Below are 27795 nucleotides of genomic sequence, written 5' to 3' on the forward strand. Positions count from 1 at the left end.
TAGGGGACAAGAGAATAAGGGAAGAGCTGGAACAAGCAGATGGTGGCACAAGCTGAATGCATGCAGCAGTCTAAACAGATGATAGGTTAAGAAGGAAATAAAAGTTTGAAAAATTAAAGATACAGTCCATTTGGATAGCAAGAAGTATGTGCTTATATATGCATGAAGCCTAACAGAAGAAAGGGATGTGAAATGAGACATCAGAGTGCAAGTGTAGGTGAACTGTACATTTCACTCAGGCAAGTAGAAACCTTGTGCAATTTCAGTGTACAGTATTAAGGATTGATGCAGATGTTGTAAGGAGGGCATTGCTTTTTAAAAGAGAACATCAGCCATGAGATGGAGGAGCTCTGTTTGAGAAGTCTTATCCAGAGTAAGAACTAATAAATGTCACTTAGAAGGTCTTTTACTGAAGCATTTTGCAAAAAAAATACACCCTTTATTTTGAAAAAAAAAACAAGGAAAAAAGTAATCTTGCAAGTAGGGAATGAGCATGCTGGTAAAAAGAAAATACCCCAGTCTCTACTTAGAAAGTGACTTGGATTCAGAATCCTGATTAGTCTCAAAGAAAAGGATGAAATCTGCTCTGTCGTATATCCAGGGAGTCACAGTTACATTCTCAAATCTTTTGCATGGTACAGGATACAATTTAATATGCAGAATTGAATGTGGTATAAGAATAGGTTGTTTTTAACAGAAAAATAAGAAACTGACTTTGCAATCCTGTACTTGCATAGTAAGGGAAGTATGAGCTTCTAATTACCTTGAGGTTTTCACAAACATTTTTATAAGCCTTAGTCCTAAAAAATAGAGAAAAGAAACAAAAAAAAAAAATTTTTTTTCAGAAGAGAATCAGTTCTAATATGCAGTCTTTGAATTCTTATCTTATTATGTGTCTCCATTCCTCTGTTTCTATATTCAACTTCTATTTGTAGTCAGTAATTTCAGTTGAACTCACATGCACATTAGCCTTGTATCAAATTCAAAGTAATGTATTCAGTGTTTGCTGAGGCTTAGATGGGAACTCTGTCCTTCATAATCTCATCCTAAATCATGTGCAAACAAAAACATCTAATTCATAATGACCACAGAACCTGGAGTGCCAGCTACAAATGTCTTTTTTTTAATAATTCTGAATTTCTTTATATGTCTGTTTTGTCTTTGTATTTTTACAGGGAAGAATTTAGTTTATCTGCAAATTCTTTTTGAAGCCATCACTTTAAATTGTATAATGCAGTCTGACAATGCTGTATTCTCAATCCTATGTGTAGAAAGAAAAAAAAAATAATCTCAATGCTTTTAGTTGCAAACTTAGTCTGTAGATGCTATTTCGCTTGAAAGCAAAAAACAAAGACAAACCCTCTAAGGCAATGTTTTGTCTATAATAAATTTCTCTGTAAGAAGCATATTTATAATTGGGACTGAGGAGCTCTTTTTTCCTTCTTTTTTTTTTTAAAAAAAAACCCTTGTCAAAAATTATTTAAATTCTTTTATATCACAATTTAGACTGATAAATGGCTTATAACTTGTCACATAAATTATGATTTATTATAGTACATTTTCTCTGCTCTTCTGTTTCAGCCATTAGGAATGCAAAACTTAGACCTAAATTTACTAAGAACGTTGTGGTATGAACTGTTCAATACACCAAGGCTATAGACACCCACCCCTCAAGATATTTTACCTGTGGATTGAAGGGAAAAATCACTTATATTTTCTTTCTGAAAATTTAATTTGTTTAACTGGTTAGAAAAGCAATGCTACTGCGTATCATTCATGTGTCATGATTAAATTTCTGTTTATCATTACCAGCCCACGGGATAGGTGGCAGCTGTCTGTACACACTCAGTGCTTCTCACAGACAGTCCTGAGATTTCAGGTGCAGTTTGGCAACAAGAACAACGAGTGGGCATGAACTTCTTGAATTAATCATGAACTGTGAAGGACATTCTCTATTCCATGACTGCACAGGAGCCTCGCTCTTTCAGCCCTGCTGGGGCACCTGCCAGCTGCTGACAGGCGGCATCGTCACTGCCTGCCTGTGGCAGCAATGGCACGTCCCACCTACGGCAGAGGCAAGGTCAGGCTGCCCTCAGCACTGTCCTGTCTGGCACTGCTGCCTTTCCATCAGCATGCAGTAGCTGTAAGGTTTTTTCCACCTAGAAAAGGAAAGGGAGCCAAACTTGCAGCACTTTCATCCCTTAATCTTCCTCTTCTAAGATACCATTCTGTTCCCAGGTCAGGCTTCAAGAAACAGTAGGTGAGCATGGACAAAGTCCCCTGCTTGGGTGGCATATCCTTTCTAATCACTGAACCATTTTTGTTTAGAATATTCGTGTTCCTGTGAGCATCAGCCAATTATAAAATTAGACTTGAAATCTGTGTAACTGATAATTCCAGACAGGGAGACTTCTTGGAAATGAGGGTTGGAAATGAGGCTACTGGAAATGAGTGTTTCTGAGGGTCCTTCCTTTTCCCACCTACCCATTTCCTTCTTCTAGTACAACTGTTTGGCATTTGAATGCTAGGATTCAGTCAGTTTTCCATGCTGTGAAAGAGTTGGAGGAAATGGGAGCAAAAAATTGAGGAAGCAACTGTACAAGACTATTTGCGTGGGAAAGAGGAAGGCAGAATACATGATAAAAATTAGTATTTGAAATGGCATATTGAAATATTCCTTTAAATACTTGGATGATATTTGTAATACTTCTTCCCTGGGATTTACAAGGACAATGAAAAAAAAAAAGAAAAGAGGGCTTAGTGTCACAATATGAACTGTAAATATCTCTGTAATTAATCCAGTCCTTTCCAGCTGCTCAGCTGCCTCCAAATGTTGTTTTGACTATCAAAGAAATGCCTAAAATGCTTTTAATCCAGAGTACAGTGGGAATTACTCTGTCAACTCCCTTGTCTGGTTCCTGATATGGACCACCAAATTTACAAGGAATTTGCAGAAAAAAACTGTTTTCTTCAGAGAATGCTAAATGATGAGTGTCAGGGAGAAGCAGCTTAGGGAAAGGAGGAATTTAATTGTTTTTCATTTCAACGGGGAAAATTTCCCCAAAGAAGCAAATAGATCAACTGAGTAAATAGAAGGTGGGTAGTCAAAGTAAAATATTCAACAGATGAATTGTTAAAAAGATGCCAGTATGTTCTTTATCTGAAGTCTGGGAGGCAGGATGAGGAGCTAGAAAATCACCTGATGCAACTGAGTGCTGTACAGGAATTTCTGAGGTGGGGTGGGGTGATGAAGGCAGCCCTTCTGGTGGAAATCCTCAGAGAAGCAACCAATGTGTCTACAGCCTTTGAGCTAGATCTGCAGCTAGAGCCTTTGAGCTAGATTATTCAGTAATTTATAGGTTTAACTGAGTTAAATCTGGGAGGTTTTCAGCCTCTGCCAGCTGGCACACACCCAGACAAAGTGCTGGGACCGCTTCTGTGGCAGCAAAGAAAAGGGAAAGAGGGAAGGAGAAATGGTTTGACTTCTGTGCTTAAGTGGGCTCAGCTGATAGAGTTGCTTTAAAGGTTGGAGAGTGGACCAAAGCCACTTTTTGAGAGGGTTGACATAGGCAAATTGACTCTCAAACATAAAATTCAAGCACATCAGTGGGAAGTCCTGCTGGTGTTTTTGGGAGTGCAGCCTTTCTCTTTCCCATTGCTGTTCTTAAGCAATATGTTATACAAAGGTAATAAAACAGATGATTTATACCCACACCTAGAAAATGTTGAGATCAAAAACTTCATTTTACTTGAGGAGACTGCAGAATGGAGGACCCTCTGTTCTCCTCGTCATTTTGTAATAATCCAACATTAAGTTACTGTGCACATACAAAACCGTGCTTGTACTTCTGTGATACTTGAGGCCCATCAAATTGTGTCTACATGTCTAAATTAGGTGAAGAATTAAAGAATCACATAATCAGTGGTCCGTTCTATCTAATTATGATCAATTTAGCAGGGGTAGATTAGCAGGTGTCAGCAGGGAATTTATACTTTCATTTTTGTAGCTGTGTGGCAGCAGAGGAAGGGGCAGCAGAACACAGAACACAGCAGAACACAGAAGCCCTTCTGTGAGTAAGAACTGAGGTGCTGTGGTTCCACAAGGTGGCACTAAGAAGTTGTAGAACAGTGTGACTGAATTAGTATATTGTTTTTAGTTCTGTGAGAACATTAGTTTTGAAATTTTTCGGTATAACTGCAATGTGGTTTTACCATTAGTCTGCAGTAGAAAATATCCCCATCTTCATGTAGGTATTTTTCTTTGTGAGGGAATGAAATAACCTAGGGGAAAAAAAATAACCCTTCCATCATTTTTTAAACACTTTGCAGTTAGCAAAACATATTTCAAGGATTCATGAGAGTCACAACTTCCATGAAAATGCACCTCTCATTGTATGTATGTGTTACATGTTCAGGTATAATTCTCAGTTTTTAATTCCTTTCCTAGAATAATTGTTTACAAGTACAGCATGCATCAGTGTTCTTGATCCCATTTTCCCAATATATTAACACCACTAAATGGTTTGGGGCCCATAGTACCAGCATACAATAATATCCAAAAAAAGTGAGATTCTCCAATAACCTCCTGATATGCAATAAGCATAATTTTTATTTTAACATAGAAGGAGGATTAGCATTAGATTGTAATGTGAGCTAATTTTTAGAGTGTCATTATTTCTTTTTGTTATTAGGCTATAATTACACAGACTATAATTAGACTATGAATTAATAAGCTAGCATTGCAGTTTAAAGTTTGAGGTTGAATTGTAGTGAATGAAAGATATTAATGATAGGGAAGATTGCAAATATACATGGTAAGATTGGAAGAAACTATTTGCTGTGGATAAATGTCCAAAATAGTATTTCCAGGGACCTGCTCTATTTTTTCTTTAAACACAAGCCTCAGTTAAAAGGTTTTTCCTTTGGTTTCAAGGGGGCACTTGCATAGTTATACGCCTTGCTGAATCAGAGTATAGAGGGTCACTTATGGAAACATTTGAGTAGTGTCAAATGGATTTTCAAATCACATGGATTTATACTTTCTTCATGTCTATACATTCAAAGATGTCCAGCCTGCAATGATATTTGTATTTAAATATTTGAGAGCTAAAGTCTTCTTTTCATTGTTTTTCATGTAGGTAATTTTTCCCAGTTACCCAAGTCTATACATATATTTAGAGAGCACCCACAGCAAGGGACAGATCTTAATGTAATCATAAATGTCAAAAATATAAATTGATACATATCTGCTGGTGTACGATGCCATTCTTTTTCTTTCCTAATTTGACATAAAATTGTGAATTCTGCTTTCTCAGTTCTAACTTCAGAACCTTGGCACCTGACTAGGTGTCATACCCTGCTGCTTAGGTCATCTCTGTTTCTTTTTCCAGACTGCTATTAAGGGCAAAATGCATCAGCAGCCTGACAGTCACATACCTACAGCCTGAATCTCCAGCTTCTGAACTTTCCTGAGCCTGGCATTCAAAGCTGGGGAAGTTATGAATGTGCTGATAGTCATGAACTCATCCCTCTTTTGTGCAAGTACTGAACTCTCATCTATACGTTTAGAGGCACCACTGTCCCAGTAATTTTGAAAAGCTGAGCCTTAGGGCTGTGTCACGAGATAACCAGCCTTACTTGCAGGAGTGAACCAGACAGCTCTGTGCTAATAAACGACCCAGAGCCAAGGTGTGGGCTGGAGAAATGTCCAGTTGTTCATAGCTGTAATTGTTGACAGAGCCAACAGTATGGCTCCTGGCTTGTGGCAGTCATTTCTTTTATCAGTCAGTGTTTGGCTCAGCAATAGCATGAGCTAGAGCTTATTCCCAAAAAATGCTGTGATGAGATGCCCTGAGCTGGGGGCAGGCAGGGAGGGAGGATGGCACCATGGTGTAGCCCTAGAGATGTGAGCCATACTGTGCCACTCACCCTTATGGCCTGAGAAGGAAAATGGATTATGCCCCATTTTATGTAATGCATAAAAGATGGCTTAAGGGATCTCAAAACTGTCCTCTAGCACTTGGTTTTAAGTCTTTACCCTGCTGTTTAACTCAGAACTTCTATTAATTTTCTTGAAAACTAAATAAAACGCAAAAAACCAAAATCCTAAAAAAAAAAAAAAATTTCATAATATTTGCAGCTCTAACCTAAATGGTTCAGGACTGTGTCTCCCCAGAATTCCCAAACTGAGCAGTTCAGCATGATGGATTATTAGCTGGAATTAGCTGTGATACTCTGTATTTGGTGTATCCTATTGCCTAATCTTAGGTGGTTTCCTAATTAGTATATTGCGTTTTCAGATTCTCCTCTGAAGTTCTGTTATGAGTTCAAATCAGTTATAAATGTCTTCTGTTCTCAGCTAACTCACAGGAGAATCCAAAATCATCTTCAAATTTCTGTTCACAGATGTAAAAATGTAAGGAAAAGAATGCATTCACTACTTTAGCTGGAGCTGCTTGAAAACCACATAACATCTCTCTGGCGTATGGCACAAAACACAAAAATGGTTAAGTGATTTACAGGCTATACTTACAAGGGATTTAGAAGACAGAATGCAAAATGGAAAATAGAAGAGCGGTTTTATGATTTTATTCAGGATGATAGGCTTCTTATACTGTGCTTTTATTTCAGAAGTATACCTATTAAATATAAACTACAAACAATTTTTCCACATGTCTGATAATCTGTAAACCAATTACTGGGAAATATAATTTCCTGGGTCATGCTGGAATTGCTAAATTATTTATTCCACTTCACCACAGCTTTTTCCCTTTGTTGTATAGTAAAAAAGATTATCCAGGAGTCTTTACCTGCAGCTGTAAAGGCCAGAGTAAAATGTTGTGAAATCTTACTGTCATCATGAAAACCAAATTTGAATGATTTGATGTGCTCAGTTTTTGGTTATAGTCAGTTTGTATTTTGTAGAAGAGAAAGATGCCCTCTTTGTTTTTTTATATGCTAGGCATAAAATGACAGGATTCATCTTGCCTTCATCCAATTGAGTGAATTCATTGTATCACCCTCTTGGTATCTGGTAAAATAGACATATATCTCCAAAAGTCTTAGTCTTTTCCTAAATAGAGAAATTAAGAGATGCACAGAAATTGTTATTGAGAGCTCTCTCATTCCAGTAGGACAGAATTCAAGACATTTATCTGTCAAAAAATGTGTATTTCTTCCACTGGGACATGCAGAGTGGGGCAGTGCTCATAGGCCTGTGACAGGGGTGTTAGGGTGAGATGATTTTTACGCTCTCTTCCAATGAAAACATTCAGTGATTCCACATTGCCTATACATATAGGCAGTAGCCTAAACAGCAAGTTCTTTGTGTTTAATTACCCCTTTGAATTAACTTCAGTCAAACCTTAATTTTTTATAATACTCAAAACATGTTATACCCAAAGGAAGCATCTAATTTAATCTTTCTTAATTTTATTCCAATACAAAAATGAAGAAATAAAATACGTAAAAAGCAAACAGAATCTGTAGGGGAAACAGCCTTTTCATAGGGACCTCTTCATTTTTGTCTTCATTGAGTCTCTTGAGTACCATTGTCCCTTAAAATCTGTAGGCAAAATCTTTTTTACTCACCTTGGTAGTTATGATATTCTTCCACTAGAAAGAAATACGAATAAATAACAAATTAATTTTATAATTAGACAATTATATTTTCTTCAATAAAGCACTTCTTCCTCATTTTTGTAGCATTCATTTCTGTCTATCACTTGCTCTGATTAGGAGTTGGTTTTTTGCATGTATTCCTTTGTTGTCCTTCGTAGGTTCCTAGGATAAGCCAGGTTGCAAGTGACTTGCAGAGGTGTCTACTTCAATATCATGTCTGAGATCAGGCCAGGTTGCTCAGGGCCATATCCAGTCTGGTGTTTAAAACCTCCAAGGAGGCAGATTTACAACCTCGCTGGGAAGCCTGTGCCACTCAGTTTTGCTGCTAATTAGTACATTCCTCTACTAGATACTGTAAATTATTATAAAAAAGAATATTTTTTTTTTCTCCCTAAGGTTAGTTTTAGTAAGGAAAACGCAGCGAATTAGTTTTGAACTCATGCTAAAAAATAGGATTTTTATATTTCAGAACAATTTCAAGACAGTGTCTGGATGGGCTGGCAGGGCAGGCTGGTGCCCATCTCTAGTTCTCAGTTCTAAGGGTACAAGTTTTGTAGAAGTATTTTTCATAGTTCTCTTGAAAATCAGAAAGCATGACAGCTCCTATTTGTTTCTTATTTTTCCATTCATTTTTATGGCTTTGGAAGTTGTGTTTCTTTATGAAGAGAATAAATAGGTCTGCCTTGAGGCAAGGCTGCCCTTTCCCCAGGAAAGGGGAACACAAATGTCCATCCTCTGGTGAGGGTGGTAGAGAGAAACTGTCATGGCAAAACCACCCAGGAACTGCAGTTTACACAGAACCCAAGAGGCTGCAGAGAGGCAGAGAGAAGAACTTATCAGGCCTCAGTGGTGATGGGAAACAACTTCTGGGGATCAAAGTCTACTTGGCAGTTTGTTTCATTTCAGAAACCCACTTAGTTGGTTGAAATCAAGCTTAAAGGACAGGCAGAGAGAGGTACTCATACCCATTGTGTCTGATCTAGTTGCTTAAAGTATTCTTAGTCATAAATTCCCTGTTAAAAGTAATTAAATGTTTGGTGCTTTTTTTTTCTTTTCTTTTTTTAAATTCAATAGTCTATTGTCTTCTTTGGAGAGATGTCTATAAGGAAAGCATATAGAGAAATACATCTCAGTACTTTGGCTGACTCCTGGGTCCAGAAAATTTCAGCACAGAGTTTTTTTTTGGTTGTTTTTTGTTTGTTGTTTTTTTTTTTTTCTAAAATTGGCTTGTTTTATTTGACTTGCTGACTCATTTTTCCAGCTGGTCTGTCATTCTACTCAATTCCAGATGAGGCAATAGGAAAAAGAATACTCTTTTGAATATCCCACCCTCTTGCCAAACCAAGTAACAATTAAAAACTCCAATTTTCATTGCAGTTCTTTATCTCTGTTAATTATCCAAGGAACAGTAAATCAGATATATTGTCTCCTGCTTGTTGTCAATAATTTAAATTCTAAATTCTTTATAGATTTGTTGCAGATTTAACACACTGCTGCTTTTCCCTAAATTACATAGCATTTCGCAACTTGAATCCAATTCAGTGTTTCATTTTTATGTTTGAGATCAAATGCTAGACAGTCCAGTCTAATTGACTCATGTGTTTTCTACACACACAAGAGAACCCACATGACTTGGTAGCTTTTAATCCAAAAAGAAACACCAGGACTCTCAAGTATCTCATTAGTGACCATCAGTGGGGTTTTTCCATAGTTTTTGAGAAGAATCTATTCTGAATCAGTGTTCAGTGGACAATGAACTGGGAGCAGTGTGAGTTCAGAAAGAACAGGAGCATAGTAGGCAGGGACCTTGTGAGCTGAGAGGTGCCAGTATAAAATAACATGGTGATAATCAGATCAGAAAAAAACAATGTTAATTAAGTAGAAGCAGAAAGATCCATTAGGAGAATTATAGCTGTCATTTTTAAAAATATGTCAAGAGTAAAAGGGGGATGGCAAATGTGCTACAATATTAATAAATGAGATGTAAACATTCCAGGTAAAGTCATTTTTGCACTGTCAATACTGATATTTTCAGGGTAAAATTTTTCAAGGTACTTTTCATCTGTCTTCATCTATATGAACACTAAGGATAACAATTTACCATCATGCAGGTACAGTCATTCCTTTACCTGTCTGTGTAACCAGAAATGTAATTGGCCTGACTTATTAGTGGGGAATGACGCCATATGGAGTACAAGCACTTAAATCAGTGCTCAGGGCAGCAGAATAGTTGTTCTAATTCTCCTTTTAACTGCAAAAACAAAGGGTTTGTATGGATAAAGCAAATCAAAACATATTATTAATTAAAAATGGCATCCAGCACAAAGCTTTTTTGCCCTTCTTGCATATAGGGGTCAACACTAATAAAGTTTCACCATTTGCTACCTGCTGATGGATGATGTGAGGCCATTCCTACAGCTCTTGGTTAATGCTTGAGCTCTGATTATGTCACACAATTTTTTTTTGCCTGTTTGGGAAGTGAAGATTTGGGCACTAATTGCACATGCTAAATACTGTAGTGAATTTTTTTAAAAATAGTAATTGAAAAACTTAGCAGTGATCGGTAGTTTACAAGGAGTCTTCAATTTTAGAGTGCATTATTTAACGAAAACATTATTTTATTACTTACAGACTTCATGCAATTTAATTGTAGTATATTTCAATTATAAACATCAAATTCATAGAAAGGAATTTTCGTTCTGATTTCATGTTATTATCTATGGTTTTTACATTGAAGTTGTAAAGTTAAAGATCCATAAGGAAAGAGATACCTAAAAAGGAAAAGCTGTGTGACCCTTGAGCAGAGGGACATGAGTATAGTGAGCAGCTCATTAAGAATGTTGGGAAAACATTTTTTCCAGCTTTTAACAGAAGCACTCAAATTTAGAGCAAAATATTCAGCTAGAACCTGAAATATAGTATTTGAAATTTTTCTATGTGTCTGGTGTGATTTTTAATATTTTTAAAGCAATACCAGGTTTTGGTTTTAATTTTTTCGAATTCAAATCAGAAAATTTGCATGGAAAATCATTTCAGCTGAAAAGTCTGCTTTCAGTCCAAAACGTTGAGAGATTTTGGTGAATTCTTCTGAAGCCGTAACTCCTTACAGCTGCTGAGTTAAAGTAGCATTGTGTAAAAAGAATAGAATTATGCTAAAAAACCCCACAACTTAAATGAATATCAAGAGTTGAAGGTGAAAGATCAGAAGCTTAACCATTGTCTGGAAGTCTGTTGAACTAATTTAGTAGTTTTACATAAAGAAAACTGAGTGAGAAAAATGAGAATTTTTTTCTCTTTTGTAGTATCTGATAATTTCATTTTTTATATCCTAAAAAGTCCTGTTTTACATTGCTTTGAATTCTCCTGCCACACGTATTCTTTTCAAGTGATTGGTAAGCATTATTATTGGTATGTTTTGTTAACTAATTTAACAAAACCTCATGAGTTACAATTATCACCCAAGAATAAATAAACTAAAAATTGAAATACTTCATGATCCAATGTAAGACTTTTAAAGTACCAAGGCTGTGTAAAAGAGCATTCTTCTTGATTGTACTTCATGGAAGAAGTAATAGGAGTACATAAAATTACATAACCTATTATTTTTTACATCTCTCATATCTATTATGGTGACAAAAACTGGAAAATTTGTAGTATTCCTTTTCTATTCAACTTTATGAAAAATCCAGGTATCATTGACTTGATGGTCAAAACTAATAAATGATATATAGTTGTTAAATGCATTGGTTTTGAACTTGCACAGGTACGTGTGTTCACATTTTCTGTTGGCCAACATAATTACGACAAAGGACCCATACAGTGGATGGCCTGTGAAAATAAAGGTACTGTGTCTTTCTTTTAAACTGATCTTTAATAGAGCTTTGGATAAGTGATATCTTTTTTGTTCTGTAAAAATGGCAGATTTTTCAGCTTGCTTTTTAGCTTTATAGTGTTTGTTACCAAAAGTTCCAAAAGTTAATTTATAAGTAATTTATATTACGTAATATAAAAATGAAAATAATCACATTCAAACAAGAAACTAGTATATTTATTTCTTTATTACTTTATTTAAAATTTTATATTGTATGAAAACTACCACAGTAGTTTTTATAATAATAAGCCATTATGGTTCAGTTTTTGAGAATATTTGTTGTAATAGCCATCTATGTAAAGTTGGAACTGATGACAGATAAGAAATTAGGCAAAGCTGTTTTAAATTAAGCAGTCTGGACAAAGGGATTTTTGTTTGGTTAGTTAGCTGGTTACATTTCTTTCTGTTTTTCTCCAAAATTTACAAAGGATCAGATATTCAGATTTTTTTCCCCTTTTTAAATGAAAATATCAAAATTATTCTTGCTCTGATGTCTTAGTTTCTGAGTGCATCTTGTATATTTTATTTTTATCCTGTTTTCCTTATGTAGGACAGAAAGAAAAAGTAAAAAAAGGTGAAAGTAAGGAAGTAAAACCTTTCCTACCTGAAATTTTAACATGAAAAATATACTCAGAAGCATTTTAAGTGTTAGAAAGTGGAGTCCCAAATATATTTTAATGTAACTGTACAACAAGGTAGAAGACAGAGAGATAGAGCATAAAATATGAAAGAAATAATAGAAAAGAATAGAGATAAGTAGAAAATATATAATTTATCAAACATTTGCTTATATTTTAAATAGAGAAATTTCCAGGCCTGACTGAAAATGAAATACTATTTTACAAATGAGTGAAAAGCAAGAGGTGAGAGGTGAGCTAGATTACAAAGAGTCTTGAAAATTAGGACTGCCAGGGAAGGAGATAAAGGTATGGTCAGGCAGAAGAGTAACATAAAGCAAAGATAAGAGAAAGGCATAGATAGAGGGAAAAGAAATACTGGAATAATCCATAGCCTGGATGAATAGCATACATAAGTATCATAACCTCATGGAACCCTCGGCATGCTGACAAGTCATGCAGAAGATGCCACAACTTCATGAAGAGCAAATTGTATTGTCAGATAATAACAGAAAATTTGTGTGACATTTGTGTTTTGAACAGATTTTTTTTTTTTGCTAACATCTTTGTATATCAGAATACAGAATGGACCTCCATTGTTTTAAAACAAATGAGGAGCAGCTGGTTTAAAGCATAGCCACCTATGTCATCTTTTAATTAAGACAAAATGGTCATAATCTGTCCAAAATTCCTGTGATTATTTGTTTGCACATCCAAAGAAGCAGCCTTATTTCATTTTCCTGAATTAAAAGTTTTGCATACAACAAAGGAAATTACACATATCAATACGTTTACCTCTCTAATCCTCTGCCTCTTCCTTCCAATCTGACTTAAAATTTTCTTTTAAGAAAACTACTGAAGATGGATCTCAGTGCCTGGCTTGAGTCTTATTATATGAGCAGTATTGAAAATATTTTTAATTCAAATGAATGAGCAATAAAATCAGTGCTAAATAAAGACATTTCTGATATACGTTCCCTGTGTAGGAGAAATACTCATTAGCTTTTTTTCATTCCAAAGACTAACTTATATTTTTAAAATATGAATTCACTCTTATAGCAGACCATAGCTATTCTATATGCATTTAGCATATAATTATGTTGCTGTCACAGCATATTAAAATAAGCATTAAATGTACTTGTGCATCATAGTAACTGGGATTTCATGAGTACAAACTCAGTATATGATGCAGCCTTTAGCAAAACAGCCAAAAGAAACAAATTATAACTGTCACTGTTTAAGAGTAAGTGCCTCGGTCTGAATGGCACGGTGACCCATCATATGGCCATGCATTGTGGTGGCATCAACTGCAAAGTATCTAATTCATAAACAGTAATTCTAATAAAATTTAGACTAAAAATTATATGCTGAATTAAATTCCTCAAGATTAAGAGGCTAGCCATCTATTACGGTAAAACAACATTATTTCTGTTTCAAATTTTAGGTTATTATTATGAAATCCCATCTATTGGAGCCATAAGAATAAACACCCAGGTAAGTGGAGTAATATATGTTCTTGGACATGTTTTCTCTTAACCTCTACTAAAATCAATTACATTTTAAGATACACTACATTAAGAAAAGAGAAAAAAAAATCAAGACTTTCTTCTGCATTTTAAGGATTATTCTCTTAAAATGTTCTATTTTTTCTTTAATGTGGTTGCAGTGAAGCAGTTTAAAATGTGATCCCTGTTACCCTGGCCAGCTGGCCCAGAGCAGTTTGTGTGCTGGTCACAACACTGGTGACATTAGCATCCTCAGAGCAGGCTGACCATGTGCACACCATGGAGTGTCTGAAGTGCTCTGTATCCTGCACAAGGACTGTGCTTTCCGCTCAGTTTTCCTCCCAGCCTTACATGGTCCCTCAAGCTTTGATGCTGAGACATGACAGCAATTTTATCCTAAAGTTCTATAAGACCAGTCATTTTTTATAGTGTGCTTAGGCATTCCTAGTTCACCTTCTGCCATACTTTCTTACTTTCTGCATGATCCAAAGGGTTTGTATTACGTGGAGGAGGCTGTGGGTGTATGTGAGGGGATAGCCCTGCTAGAGCATCTGAACCCACGTGGGTGCCCCACTACAGTCCTGCTTTATAGGAGAGGTACCTGGATGGATCCAACACTTTTGGAAGAGACTTCACTTCTTTCCTTCAGAAGGGATGCAGGAGCATTTCAGCAGACTTGCATGTAGATAAAAAAAGGCACAGGTCTCTGGGATTATATCATGAGATCCAAACTGAAGAACAGAGTAGAAGCACACTTATTCTTTTCAGTTGTCTGAAAGTCCAGGTACTCACATGTCTAGAACAGCAAAGAAATATCATAGCAGTTCTTTGTCCTTCCAAGGCCAGGCATGACATTTTTTGGCAGAAAATAAGAATCCTTTCTTGGCTTGAATAAGAGCCCTTTGATTCTGCTAAACTCTTCCAGACACTGTCTGGCAAGATGTATCCTTAATAAGATCAGTCAAGTAGAAAAAGCTGATGACTGAAAAAAGTTTGATGGCATCCACTCCCAAATCAGTCCAGAAATCTGACATCTCATAAGATCACCAGCTTCAGCCATACTGACAAACTGAAGGAAGGCAGGAAAAAGAGGTTTTATAACTCTGATTTTTATTATTCTAATAGAAGTTATGCAAATTGTTGCTGTAGGAGCTTAGCATACCCAGATGTTACACCACTCACCCTCCACTGCCCACTCTTTCTTCTGGGTTGAAAGTTCTGTAATCTGCTTGTGATTTCTTGATGTCATTAGCAATTAATTTAGGATTAAAAATAGTTGTAATTCTCGTTTTGTGGAAAGAGAGTGGTAGTTTTGAGTGTGTAAGGTCTGTGTGACTGGGAGCGAAATACAAGAATTACCTTTTCTGTAAATACTGCAAACTGAAGACTGAATTATTCTGTGGTATAATTTTTAAGGAAATAAATTCTCTCCCTGTATTAGTGGTGACTTTTGATTTCCTTTTTTCCTTAATATTTTAATTTTTATTATTTAGTTATTGTTTATTTTAATATTGTTTGTGCTCTTTGATCTAATAATTGCCTTTTGACAAGTTTATTACACTTTTTGGCAGGAATATCTGGATGTTTTGGGAAGACCAATGGTTTTAGCTGGAGAGCAAGCCAAACAAGTTCAGTGGACAAATGTCTATCTGGATGCTCTGGTATGATCTGTATTTATCTCTACTGAAGTAAGAATTTTAGAAAATAAATAACTATATGGGTCTGCTTTCCCAAGAATCCAATTTCTTACCCTTTCAAACATGATATTCTTGTGTTTCTAACATCTAAGCACATCAGTACAACAACCTCTATGAAGAGACCTATTTATAATGTGCTGATCTTACTTGCACCTAGTATCCTTCTAAGTGTCTTGAAATTTAACAGAGAAAAACAGTTTATTCTCTGCAGACTTCAGAGTGCGGGCCACTGCTGTTCTCAGTTTAAGAACAAAGAAAAAGAAGTGAATAGTATTCCAATGTTGTACCTACTGCAGTAAAGGTCATTTTTTATGTTTCTGGTGAGGAATTCTTAGAATTCTTAGTTGTTACTTTTTTTTTTTTATTTATTTGTTCCAAAGAACATTCCATACAGAATGAAATCTATCTGTATTACTAAGTATTTGCACAAATTTTGCACTTGGGTGGTTGTAATTGCTTGATTCCTCAAGGTAATTATTTCTTTAACTGTCCTTTAATTGGACAATGTAAATAATGGGGAAATAAACAAAAAGATACATGAAAATCTTTCTTACTGCTGAATTTATCACATTGGTCTTATAAAACAAACATACTCAGGAAGCTACAGGAGGAAAAGTATTGTTAGCAGAAATCTAATCTCTTTCTCTGAATAATGTACTTCTGAGCAACAGGGCAAAAATGACTTCCAAATGGTCATTTGGAATCACGTACTTATCCAAATTCACGTAATCATCTAGAGTCATGACAAAATGCACATCTTCCTCTCAGTCAGCATTTCTGTAGAATTTTTATCAACATACAGTTTTTGCTGTCAATATAACTGAGCATGACACAGAAGAACTAGTTTTTCTTTGAATTTTCAATGTCCAGAAGTTCATTAACCATGTTTTGTTTGTTATTTTTGAGGTACTTACTGGAAACATAAAGGATGTGATGACAAAAGTTCTTATGGTCTGTACATATCCTGTTGAAAAGCCAAAGATAGATTTGTAATTAGAAATAGAGATCTGTTTAGTCAAGTAAAATAAAAGACACCTACAGACATCTCTTGTGTTACTTTATATACTCAGTAGGTACATTCAGTCTTTCCTTCAAGGTTTTCTGCATTCATGTGTTACATATGTGTGTTTGTGAGTATATAATTATATACACATGTCTGTATAACACACACAGGTTTTTGAAACTTCTATATCCTAAGTACATATATACATATATACATAATTACATGTAAATAAAGTAGAGCAACACAAGGTAAAGTACTGAGGTAAAGGCTCAGATTTGTGGACTTTCTCATCACAGTTGAGACCATAAAAGCACAGGTTATCTAACTTGCTCTGAAGCCTTTTCCTGATTCTTGGTTGTATAAGGGAGTGTGTCTAAGTTGTCACATTGGTTTATTATCTTAAATTCCCTAAAGTAATTCCCTCGTGTAGGGCTTACAGTTCTCCTGCTTGTGGCTTACTGGACTCATTCCTATCATTTGGCTCCTACTGTCCAGTGCCTGTTTTGTGGCTAAGACTGAGGTAATGAAGTGTAGAACATGAGGCCACATTAGTGCATAAATTCAGGTTATAAAATTCTGAAGAGGTACTTTCATTTCAGTTTGGCTTTCAGGACTATCTTTAATAATTTGATGTATTTGTAGCAATTCACACCTCTTTTCTAGCCCTGTTCCTTCAGATTCTATTTCTGTGTTGCTCTGGCTTCATTTTCAAGAAAATTCCAGAATTTTATATGTACTTTTAGGTTTACCAGTTAGGCAATATTTATTCTTAATTGTTATCCTCTCTAACTTTATATATTTTTTTTTTTTTTTTTTTAGTGGGGAGATTGTGTTGTGCCCCATACTGTTTCATTATGTATATTTTCAATCAATTTAGAAAAAAATGTCCTTTCTACTGATTCATCTTTATTTCTCTTATTTTCCTACAAAATCCACTTCACTTTGCTTGTAACTTTACTAACTCTGACCTCATCACCTTTCAATTTTACACAAATGTAAGTTCATGAAAGATAGTTTAAAATTCAAAAAGGTGCTGCTAGACTGGGAAAATAGAGAACAGATTGCACCAAGCTGGATTCATATACTGTTCTAGTTTTTTTTTTTTTTTTCTTTTCCAAATGAAGCATAAGGAGAAAAGGGATATGACTTCTCAATAAACTAGATAGAAGGAGAGTAAGCATAAATGTATGGGAAAAGTTTGAAATTGAACTCAAGCAATCACATATAAAAAGGTAGAAATCTCCCTATGGATAATTTGGAATGGAAAACAAAACTTTCCTGGCTATCTGAACATATGTTGTTCTGGATCCTATTTTCAGTATGATTTGTGAAGGCTACTAAAGGAAAAACATATTTCTTATATTTTCCCACAATAAATGGAAATTCCGTGACTCAGTTGCCTGAGTACCAGGGGAGACTGTGATTTTGCCAAGCCAATGGTGGACATTATTGCACATCACTCAAAAGTAGTGATGATAGAAAAAGCAGAGGAATTATCTGTTGTATTTTTCTGTTGGTTTTGCCTGTATGTGTTACCTGCCTGTCGTGGTTTAACCCCACCCATCAACCAAACCCAAGGCAGCCCCTCACTCACCCCCCCACTAGTGGGACTGGGGAGACAATCAAAGGGTAAATCTGGAAAACTTGTGGGTTGAGCCAAAGGCAGTTGAATAGGAAAACAAAAGCTGTGCACACAAACAGAGCAAAACAAGGAATTAATTCACTGCTTCCCATGGGCAGGCAGGAGTTCAGCCATCTCCAGGAAAGCAGGGCTCCATCACACTGAAGGTGCCTTAGGAGCAGAAATGTCATCACTCCCAAATGAAATTTACTATTTTTAAGTTTGATTCCTTTTCCTTTTCCTTTTCCTTTTCCTTTTCCTTTTCCTTTTCCTTTTTCTTTTTCTTTTCCTTTTCCTTTTCCTTTTCCTTTTCCTTTTCCTTTTCCTTTTCCTTTTCCTTTTCCTTTTCCTTTTCCTTTTCCTTTTTCTTTTCCTTTCCCTCTTTCCTTTCCTCCCTCCCCTCTATTTTCTATAATTTTATGAATAGTGGGTACTGTAACTACACATATCTTTTCATAACATTTAGGTTTTTGAAACTTCTCTCTGCTAAGTTGTTGACTATCATCTATTTTCAAAATAATAATATATATCAATCCTACTAAAATGTGGACACAAAAGATCATAATTTCAACTTTGTATTCATCAAGTCAATGAAGTAGTATTATTTTCTTCTTACAAAATTGAAAGTAATTTTTTTTTTTTTACAAAAACTGAAAGTACTTGTTTAGCTACATGCATTCTTCAGTTGTTCTGATGTATTATGTCTTAACATTTGCTTTTTAACTAAAAAGTCTTTTTCTCCCTTCTTTATTGATTATTTTCTAGGAGCTGGGCCTTGTGATTACAGGAACCCTGCCTGTCTTCAATCTAACAAGGGAACAAAATGGGAAAATTGTAAGCTACTCCTTCAAGGGAAAAAAAAAAAAAAATTCATAAGCATATGAATTAAATTTAATGTTAAATGTCTTGAAAAATATATATTTCCATATAATATTTGCAGTGTAATTGTCTTGTACATGAGAAACAAAGAGGTCATATCTACTTACCTGATAACCTCCTGAGAACAATAAAATGCAGTGCATTCTTTTACCCTTTTTGTCATTCTGAGTTTCAGGGTGTGACATTCTACTGTCAATCCCTGTGCCTTAGTGGCACTGAGAGTGCATGAAGTGCTCAATAGATGGGAAGTAGATGATGATATTATTTAGACCTTTCCAAGAAATAACATCCAGAAAAAATTTCTATCAAATCTCTGAGGCTATAACATTTCAGGGTAAAAGACAGTGATGTAGAGAATATAAATTAGTTGGTTGTAATGATAATAGAAAAGAGCACTGTATACTTAGATTAAATTCTAAGTGTTAAATAAGTAAAATTTCCCATCCCTGTTACTGTCTGGTATGGAATCTGTATCCTCTTCACAAAACAAAAAACAGACCTGGAATATGCTTGATCAATGTATGGTAAAATTGTACTTTTGGTGTACTCCATTCAGGTCATAATATACAGAAATTTAGACAAAATATTCTTTAATTCAGTTTCTCAGCTGTTACATAGAATGAATCAATGAGGGTTTGATTGCTGCATTCTTTACTTTACCTTCAGAGTAGTTCTCTTAGTTTCCTTTTAAAAACAAAACAATAAAACAAAAAAGTTGCATATCTTATCTACAAGACAATGCCTGGAATTGTCCGAGTCTGTTTCAAAGTGACAGATTACTGATTATCAGAGGATGTCTTTCTGAGAAGTAAAACAGACGTGATCTAGTACACAGGAGCGAGAAGAGAACTCGAATCTGCTCAATTTGTATCTCCACCAGAATTTTTTTACAGGCTGCAAGATGCCTCCTCCAATAAATTTTACAAATTTATTTAATGTGGAGAAGGGATTCAGGTGGCACGATGTAAATGACTGCCCTCCTTTTCTGTAGTAGGAAAATAAATTATAAGCTAAATAAGTGTGTGTGCCCCTGAGTCCCTGATTTCAAATGCTGATGATTCTTATACTCACTGGGCTTTTTGTTGTGTTAGAATATTTTTCATCATTTCATCATTATACTATACATACATGCATATATACATATACATATACATACATACATACATATACATATATATATTTATATATATATATCTGTATATATACCTGTTTTGTTCTCACATATATTGTTTATACATCCCAGAAAGTATCCATCTTCAGAAATAATTTGCATATTCTATACTAAATTCTAACTTTATTAAATTTAATTTTAGATCACATTGACATTATTTAAAATATTCAGAATAGACACATAACTAAGTAGACAACTTGTCAAAATGTATCTGTCAAACAAGAGATGAAAGCAAAAGTACAAATTTACTGACTATTGTAGTCATTCTACATTGTAAATATGTCAAATACATACTAACATTTTGGAATTCTACCAGAACCAGCTGATTCTTGGAGTAATGGGAGTGGATGTCTCTCTGGAGGACATAAAAAAACTGACTCCCCGATTTACGGTAAGCTGCTTGCATTGGTGGTTCCTCATAATGTATATTTAACCTGTGATTACTGTACATCCTCTTTCGTAAGTCATGCAGCAATGACTGGATTTGAGTCAAAACACCGACAGGCTTCTTTTCATAGATCCTTTTCTATTGTTGTACATTTCCTGGTGGCTTTCTCTCCAGCCATATAAGTGTTTCTATGCAATTTGTCCATCAGGATGCGCTGTGTAAAGTCAGATTTTACATTGGGGGATATAGCACAAGTAATTATCTTCCTGTATCTTAAGACACTGTTTTTTTGTTAAGTGTTTGGTTCTTAATGTAGAGTGCACAATCATTTCAGTTGACAATATTTGCCATTTATCTAGGACTGTTCTTTATAGAAAATTTCTTTAATACAGGTGTCTGTACCCTACTCTGTATGACTGATTTATTTATGTTGACACCTAGCTGTGGAATTTCTTTGAAAATAATTAGTGCTGTGGAAAACAAATGTTGAGGAATAAAAGGAGCATCACAAGTTTGACTGAAGGCAGATGCAAAGTCCTGCATTTCGATTGGAATAATCCCGAAGCTCAAGCTGGGACAGGCTGCCTCAATGGGCAGGAAAGGACCTGGGAGTTGTGGTGGAGGACACGCAGAACATCAGTTAGTGTGCCCTGGCAGTAAAAAACAGCTGTGCAGTAAACATCTGCATCAGAAGTACGCTGCCCAAACTTGATCTCCTCAGTATAATAAATACTCTGAGGGCCAGTGCAGAGTCACTAAGTTGTCCAAGGATTTGCAGTACCTGGTTCAGAGGAAGATGCTGAGAGTGATGGATTTGGGCTGAAGAAGGAACCTAAAGGTTAGCTAATGGGAATTCTGCAGAAAATGGACCTTGACATTGCCTCAAAAACAAGCTATCAGCATAGGTATGGCAATGGAAGTTCCAACTGGAACTAAAGAAGAAAGAGAGCAGGCTCCCCAGAGAGGTTTTGGAATTGTCACTGGAGGTGTGTCCAGTGCTGTGTCCAGTTCAGGGCCCGCATTTTGGGAAGGATGTTGAGACACTTGAGCGCATCCAGAGGAGGCAACGAGGCTGGTGAGGGGCTGGGAACACAAATCCTGTGAGGAACAGCTGAGGTAGCTGGGGCTATTTAGCCTGGAGAAAACGAGACTCAGGGGTGACCTTATCACTCTCTACAGCTCTCTGAAAGGTGGCTGTGGTCAGGTGGGGTTTGGTCTCTTTCTCCACGCAGCAGCTGACAGAATGAGAGGACACAGTCTTAAACTGTGCCAAAGGAAATATAGGTTGGATATTAAGAAATTTTTTTCATGGAAAGAGTGATAAAGTACTGGAATGTTCTGCCTGGGGAGGTGGTGGAGCAGTCACCGTCCCTGGATGTGTTTGAAAAAAGACTGGATGTGGCACTCGGTGCCAGGGTCTGGTTGAGGTGTTAGGGCATGGGCTGGACTTGATGGTCCTGGAGGTCTCTTCCAACCTACTGATTCTGTGAATTCTGTAGAATTCAAAAGCCTACCGAAGCCTACTCCAAGTTTGCAGTTGGACTTTATTTTTAAGTTAGATTTGCTTTCAGTGAAAGGTTGTACCAGCTGACCTTCAGAGGTCTCATCAGCCTAAATCATTCTCAAAGTTTCTGCTCCTAAAAGAGCAAATATCAAGAAAGTATCTTGTCTGTGTTAGTGATCTTATACTTCATGATTCCTGAAGCATGTGTTTTCCACAATGTTAGCATTCCATGAAAACCATTAATTACTCTTTCTTCAGTACTTAATACCATACAGTGCTAAACTTCATTTTTCCTTTCAGCTTTGTCCCAATGGATATTACTTTGCGATTGATCCTAATGGGTATGTGCTACTGCATCCAAATCTCCAACCGAAGGTATGAAACACCTTCTAATTTACTTCTCCATTATAAGGGGATATTGTCAGAAAAAAATCAGAAATTTTGGATTCAGGATTGAATGTAGGATTTTTGAATTTAGGATTGCTGAAAGCACAAGAAAGCGATAGTGAAAATTCTCAGTTTTGTGAGTGTTAGGAAAATCTGTGATGCATATATGGCTTCATCCAAATCCACCAGCTTTGGCTTGTATTAGTTATTAATAAAATTTTAAAAAAATATATTTAGAATGCATATTTATATATGTGAAGTGTTTTATTATACATATATTATATTATTTATATAATTATTATATAAATATAAAATATAAAATTATAATATAATTATTGTTTATTATACATATATTTTATATATTAATATAAAAACAACTAATGGTAGCTGTAATATTGTGAAAACAGTATAATCATTGTGAAGAATCTTAAACTGAGGAGTTTTTGTGCACTTTTTTGTGTTCCTTTCTCATTTAAAAGATGAAATTTTCATACTTGCAAAACCAAAGAAATCGGAGGAGAACACAATGTATTTTACTTGATTTTTTTTGTATTTATTTGTTTGCTTATTTTCAGTTTATCAGAGCTGAAATCAGAATGCTAGAGTTTTAGTAGTTTAACTTGAGAAAGGTCTTTAATGTTTAAACATGAAACTTTTTTGTAAATATGATTAGGACACAACATTCATCAAATTTAAGGAGAATAGAAACTAAATATTTCAGTTTGGCTCTTTGTCCATTAACTGTGGTCCTTACCTTGTGGAGAATCCTACATTGTCTGTATCTTCTTAAATAACTTGCCTCCCTAACTTTGATGGAAAACTTCAACATGAATGGATTTATTTTTTTTTTTCTGAAATCAGACTTTGACCTTGGTTTTAATGAAAGGTTTCTCCATATGAAACAATCTTCTGTTTAGTGGACTTCTTGAAAATTCTCATATAATAATTCAATATTTTCAGTGAACTGTATCTCTTGAATTCTTAAAGTTGTATTATATAAAAGACAAAGTTAAAATTACTTCTTTAATTGTCAAAGACAGAAGACGAAATTAAGAATTCATCTACATATTGTAGTGATTAATTTAAATCTTAAGCTGGGAGAAGTTATCTTTGTGAATATTTGAATTAATTTATTGGAGAAGTAATTAATACATTTGAAATCTTTTGCCAAGTGTGTAATACAAGAAAGAAAAAAGTTCTTCTGAAGAAGAGAAGAGAATAGAATTTGACAGAGAAAGAATAACTTGACATTATTAATGAGATTTCCCTTTCCCTTTTGATTTATTTTGAAAGACACTTAAAAATAAAAAGGAAAACTGGAAAAGGTTTTTATATAGTCTTCAAAACTGAGCTTTGAGTAACTTCAGTTTCTGGATATCTGCATTTGATTTTCATGTCTTAAACAATGGAAGTTTTGAATTGATGATTTTTCTTGGTGAATTCTTCAGAGGGAAATATCTGCATCATTACTGATCCAATCTTTTCTTAATTAGAGGTTAATAGTAATAAGGTGATGGCGATTGGCCTGTTTATCTTTCCCTTGTATGCAAATAAAACTGTCTTTTCATTCACAGGAGTAATGTAAAAAGAAGCAATGCAGTTTTCTTATTTTAGACCTAATCTTTTGAGAAGCTGATATGGTCTCTGTTCATCTCAGATGTGCTGTTATCCTGCAGTGTTGCCTCACAACATTGAAGAATAAAAACCTTTGTTAAAAAAACCTTTGTTAAAACTTAGCTCATCCCAACTAAATCTAAGCAAACTGAGATGGATTATTAGGATACTAATTGTCATGGTTACTCTGTGTAGTTTTCTTCTTAAAAGGATAGCAAAGTCCAGAGACGCTTTCCCTTAATGCTCAAAACTTTGAATTAGAGCATGTTTAAAACAGAATGTTTTCTGAGTAATAATTTTTATGTTGCAGAATGATGTCTAAGTGTAATACTAAGAATTTGCATTATTATTATTATTGTTATTGTTGTTTATAACAGTTACACAGACTAGACTTTTTCACTCCCAGTTTGTGTGGGGTGGTGCATGCTATTCCGACTGATACAAGAACTACAGTTTAAAATTAAGGTACATGACAAAGACAGATATATTTAGAATTCATGGACTTTCTTTAACATGTCACATTAATTTTAGTTGAACCTCCCAGTAGCTGTTAACTTATTAACAAACAACGTCTTATCCTTCTTTGTCAGCAATTTTTCAATAGATGTAAACTAAAATATAACTACATCTTTACCTTTGAAGAGGTGAGGGTTTCTTAGACTTCCAGTGCTTCCTTCTTTTGAATGTCTTTGGCTTTCCTTCTGAAAATCTATTTCCTCAAATCACAACTGGTCCAACACAATTAATAATTTGAGAAATTGCCTTGATGTTTGTAAAGTTGTTTGCACAACTGAGAAAAGTTAACAAACAACAAATTCAAAAGCATATTAAAATAATTTAAAACTTTCCTATTATTTTTTTTGTTGAACTACATGAATGCTATGCCAAAGTATAACAAGAATATTTTTTTATTCTAATGTGCAGCTTAATATAGTTTTAAAAGCTTAATCCATTTTTATGTTTGTGTAATTTGTTACATTTTTTTAAAGTGCTTAAATTTGTGCTTTATTGCAATTTTCTTTGTTTGTGTCTGCATATGTGGATGCATTTTTCCCACTGTTATGGGAGAGAACAGGTGGATGCACCACCAAGTAAACATGGTCACTGAAGTGAGTCCATTAAGCATATGTTAACAAGCTTAATCTAAATTAGATTTTGAAAACTATTTTCAAAATATTTGAAATTTATTTTGAAAATAAAATAAATAATTTTATTTCTCAGTCTATTCTAAAGATTGGAATCCTCTTTGTTTTTACTGTGGTTCTGATCAAAACCCATTTAATGATAGTCCTAGAACTCCATGTGCCTTCAGCGAGGTCCAATATTCTTTCTCACTGCTTAGGGTTATTTAAGAAACTAAGGAGGAGCTGGGTTTTAGAATTAAGTATAAAAGTAAACAAAAAGTGAGCTATTCTCATTCCTTTTTTTATTCCATCAGGGTGTATGGAAGGGAGAGCTATCTCTTAATTTTATTCACAGTAACATATGTCTGATTTTTGTTTCCCCTATCCAAATCCTGCGTGTAATTGTGACAGAGAGCTCAGAACTCATGGTCAGGAGGAGGGGGAGTCTCTGCTTGCAGTGGTAAACATACACTGGACAGTGCAGATGTTGAGAAAACACTTCCATTCTATAAGCAGGCTGTTTACTAATAGTGCAAAAATAAAAATTAATGCTTTTTTGTTACTTCAGCAAATTGGTGTGGGCATACCAAAAGTTAAATTGAGAAAAAGGAGACCCAATGTACAGGTAACTTTGGATGGAGGTTATTAGTGCATTAGATTGCATAGAACTGGAAATTTAATTAGAAGGCTTCTGCCCTGCTTACTAGGAAATATCTAACTAGAGAATTGTTTATTGTGACAAACAGCTTCCAAAGCATGAAGCTTGCATCCTTTCCTGTTTAAATAATAGAAACATGCTATTGGCTGTAGTGGAGGGCATTCCATTAAATTATGGTGCTTTACTAATAGGTGCTAATTAGAGTCGTGCTCTAAAAACTCTTCAGATATTGAAATTAATTTGAAGACTGGAAATAAAAAGAGACTACTTGTGCTGGCTTTGCTTGCATAAACCCAAAGTCAAGAGAAGATCAGAAGCTAATTCTTGTGACTTTATTGCCAAGTTTTATTGTACAGTGTATGCTGCATAAAATTACAAAATATGAGTTGTTCAGTTGTTTTTTGGTTTTTTTTTTTCCTGGGGAAGTCAGAGTAGGGAATTTGTTCTATCTGCTATTTACATGAGATTTTCTCAGTTTAGCAGACCCAACTGCACAGTATTAACTGCCATTAACCTGAACAGGTTAGCCAGTCATGTTTATGTAATGCAATTCCTGAGCAGAAACCACTTAATGAAAACTTAAAAGTCATTAAAGGAATAGATTAACAATGTAACTAGAAAAATAGCAAACTTAAAAATAATATATCAAGTTTGATTCCTTACACATATGGGAATCTATAACACAAAACTTGGATAGAAACACCAGTAAAACATGGTGTAAAATCCTGATCCAAGTCAGAGATTTCACCAAGTGCCTGGTGGCTGTGTTTATGACATGTGTCGAAGGTCACCTTGGCACTGGGTTTTTTGTTTGTGCACTGGAGAAAGCAGCACTGAATCATACAAAACCTCAGTTTTCTTGGCACACCTGGCTCCTCAGCTTGCCATGGAGTGCTCTGGCTGCTGCTAGGTTCGCCTGAGAGTTCTTGCTGCACAGAGAGGTGCAGCACTGGAAAAGCTCTGGGCTCCCCTCCACTCCAGATGCTCCTGAGTTTACCTCTGTGTCCCAGGATTTTGCAGGCTTCTTAACATAACTTTTTTTAAAAGCCTAGTAGCCTTTGTCTTCATTAGTACAGGTAGGAACTAGGCTCCTGCAACACAGAAAAGAAGGTCATCCATAGAATTTGTGAGAATACTGACCTCCCAAAACACACATCAATTTAAAAATATTTTATTTAACTTTTTTTATGTTGCTGCACCAGTTCTTTCTTTCTATGTTTCCTTCATGAGTTTTCATTGAAATTGTAGATCCTTGCCTTTATTTGTCCTGCTGAAAATGGATTGCAATCCTTTTATTTGCATGCATCATTGCTAGTGATTTACTTCTGTTCTGTTTTGTTAAGTTGTGCTGGTGAATGTGGCGGTGGTGTACATATTCCAGTCATGTTGACACATGACTGGATAAAGAGAAGAGCAAACTGAACTGTAAGTTTGTTTCTTCAAGGCTTAGAATAAACCCCAGTAAATGGCAACCTTGGATATAAAAATTATGGAGTCCAAATACTGGTAAAAACATTCTTGGGGGAAAGAGACATAAGGGGCAAATAGCCTTCCATTTAAAGTACCAGTGTAGGAATTTTCTGTCCTAATTTTTAGTGGTTGTTGTTGTGCCTCAGGCACATCTCAGAATGTATTTAAATATTTATGTATTTATGCCTATTAAAAGTGGTTAATAAGTATCATATAAGAAATGTGAAGTGATATGTCTTAAACAGAAAAAAAAACAGTTAATGCATACTTGAATTTTCACAGAATTAAAGTTCACTATTTTGTCTTTGGGACTCCTTGACTATGACTAGCCCAGGTTATCATTTGAAATAAATATTGACCTTGATTTGATGTGATGGCTTTTTTTCTTTTTTTTTTTTCCCCTTTTTTTTACCATTTATTTTCTTCTTTGTTCCTTTGTGTGTTGGAATGGAATGTGAACTTCATAAATGCCTCCTCTGCAATGCCAATGCCTTCATGCATGCTGTTTGGGTTTGACCATGCTATTCATTATCCATTGCATGTAAGATATGTAAATTTTTATTTATTTTTACATTTTAGCATTTTGTTATTTATTTTGAGAGCATGGATTTGTTGGGAGGGAAAAGCAATTGCATAGCAATAATTGAATATTTTTGAATTAGTAGA

The 27795-nt window shown here is 35.1% G+C and overlaps 1 protein-coding gene across 2 annotated transcripts in view; it reads left to right on the forward strand.

Annotated features, from left to right (window-relative positions):
* Nucleotides 1–27795, forward strand: part of LOC131591742 (voltage-dependent calcium channel subunit alpha-2/delta-1-like) — a 362151-nt gene that overhangs the window by 293732 nt on the left and 40624 nt on the right. Inside the window, exons 13-19 of one of the 2 annotated variants that reach the window (XM_058862758.1) lie at nt 11384–11462; nt 13553–13602; nt 15185–15274; nt 18700–18768; nt 20301–20375; nt 22177–22251; nt 25570–25626. In XM_058862758.1, the coding sequence (XP_058718741.1) occupies nt 11384–11462; nt 13553–13602; nt 15185–15274; nt 18700–18768; nt 20301–20375; nt 22177–22251; nt 25570–25626 (495 nt within the window). The remainder of the gene's footprint in view (nt 1–11383; nt 11463–13552; nt 13603–15184; nt 15275–18699; nt 18769–20300; nt 20376–22176; nt 22252–25569; nt 25627–27795) is intronic. The other variant, XM_058862760.1, reaches the window with a different exon arrangement.

Source organism: Poecile atricapillus, chromosome W (genome assembly GCF_030490865.1).
Source record: "Poecile atricapillus isolate bPoeAtr1 chromosome W, bPoeAtr1.hap1, whole genome shotgun sequence".
NCBI lineage: Eukaryota > Metazoa > Chordata > Aves > Passeriformes > Paridae > Poecile > Poecile atricapillus.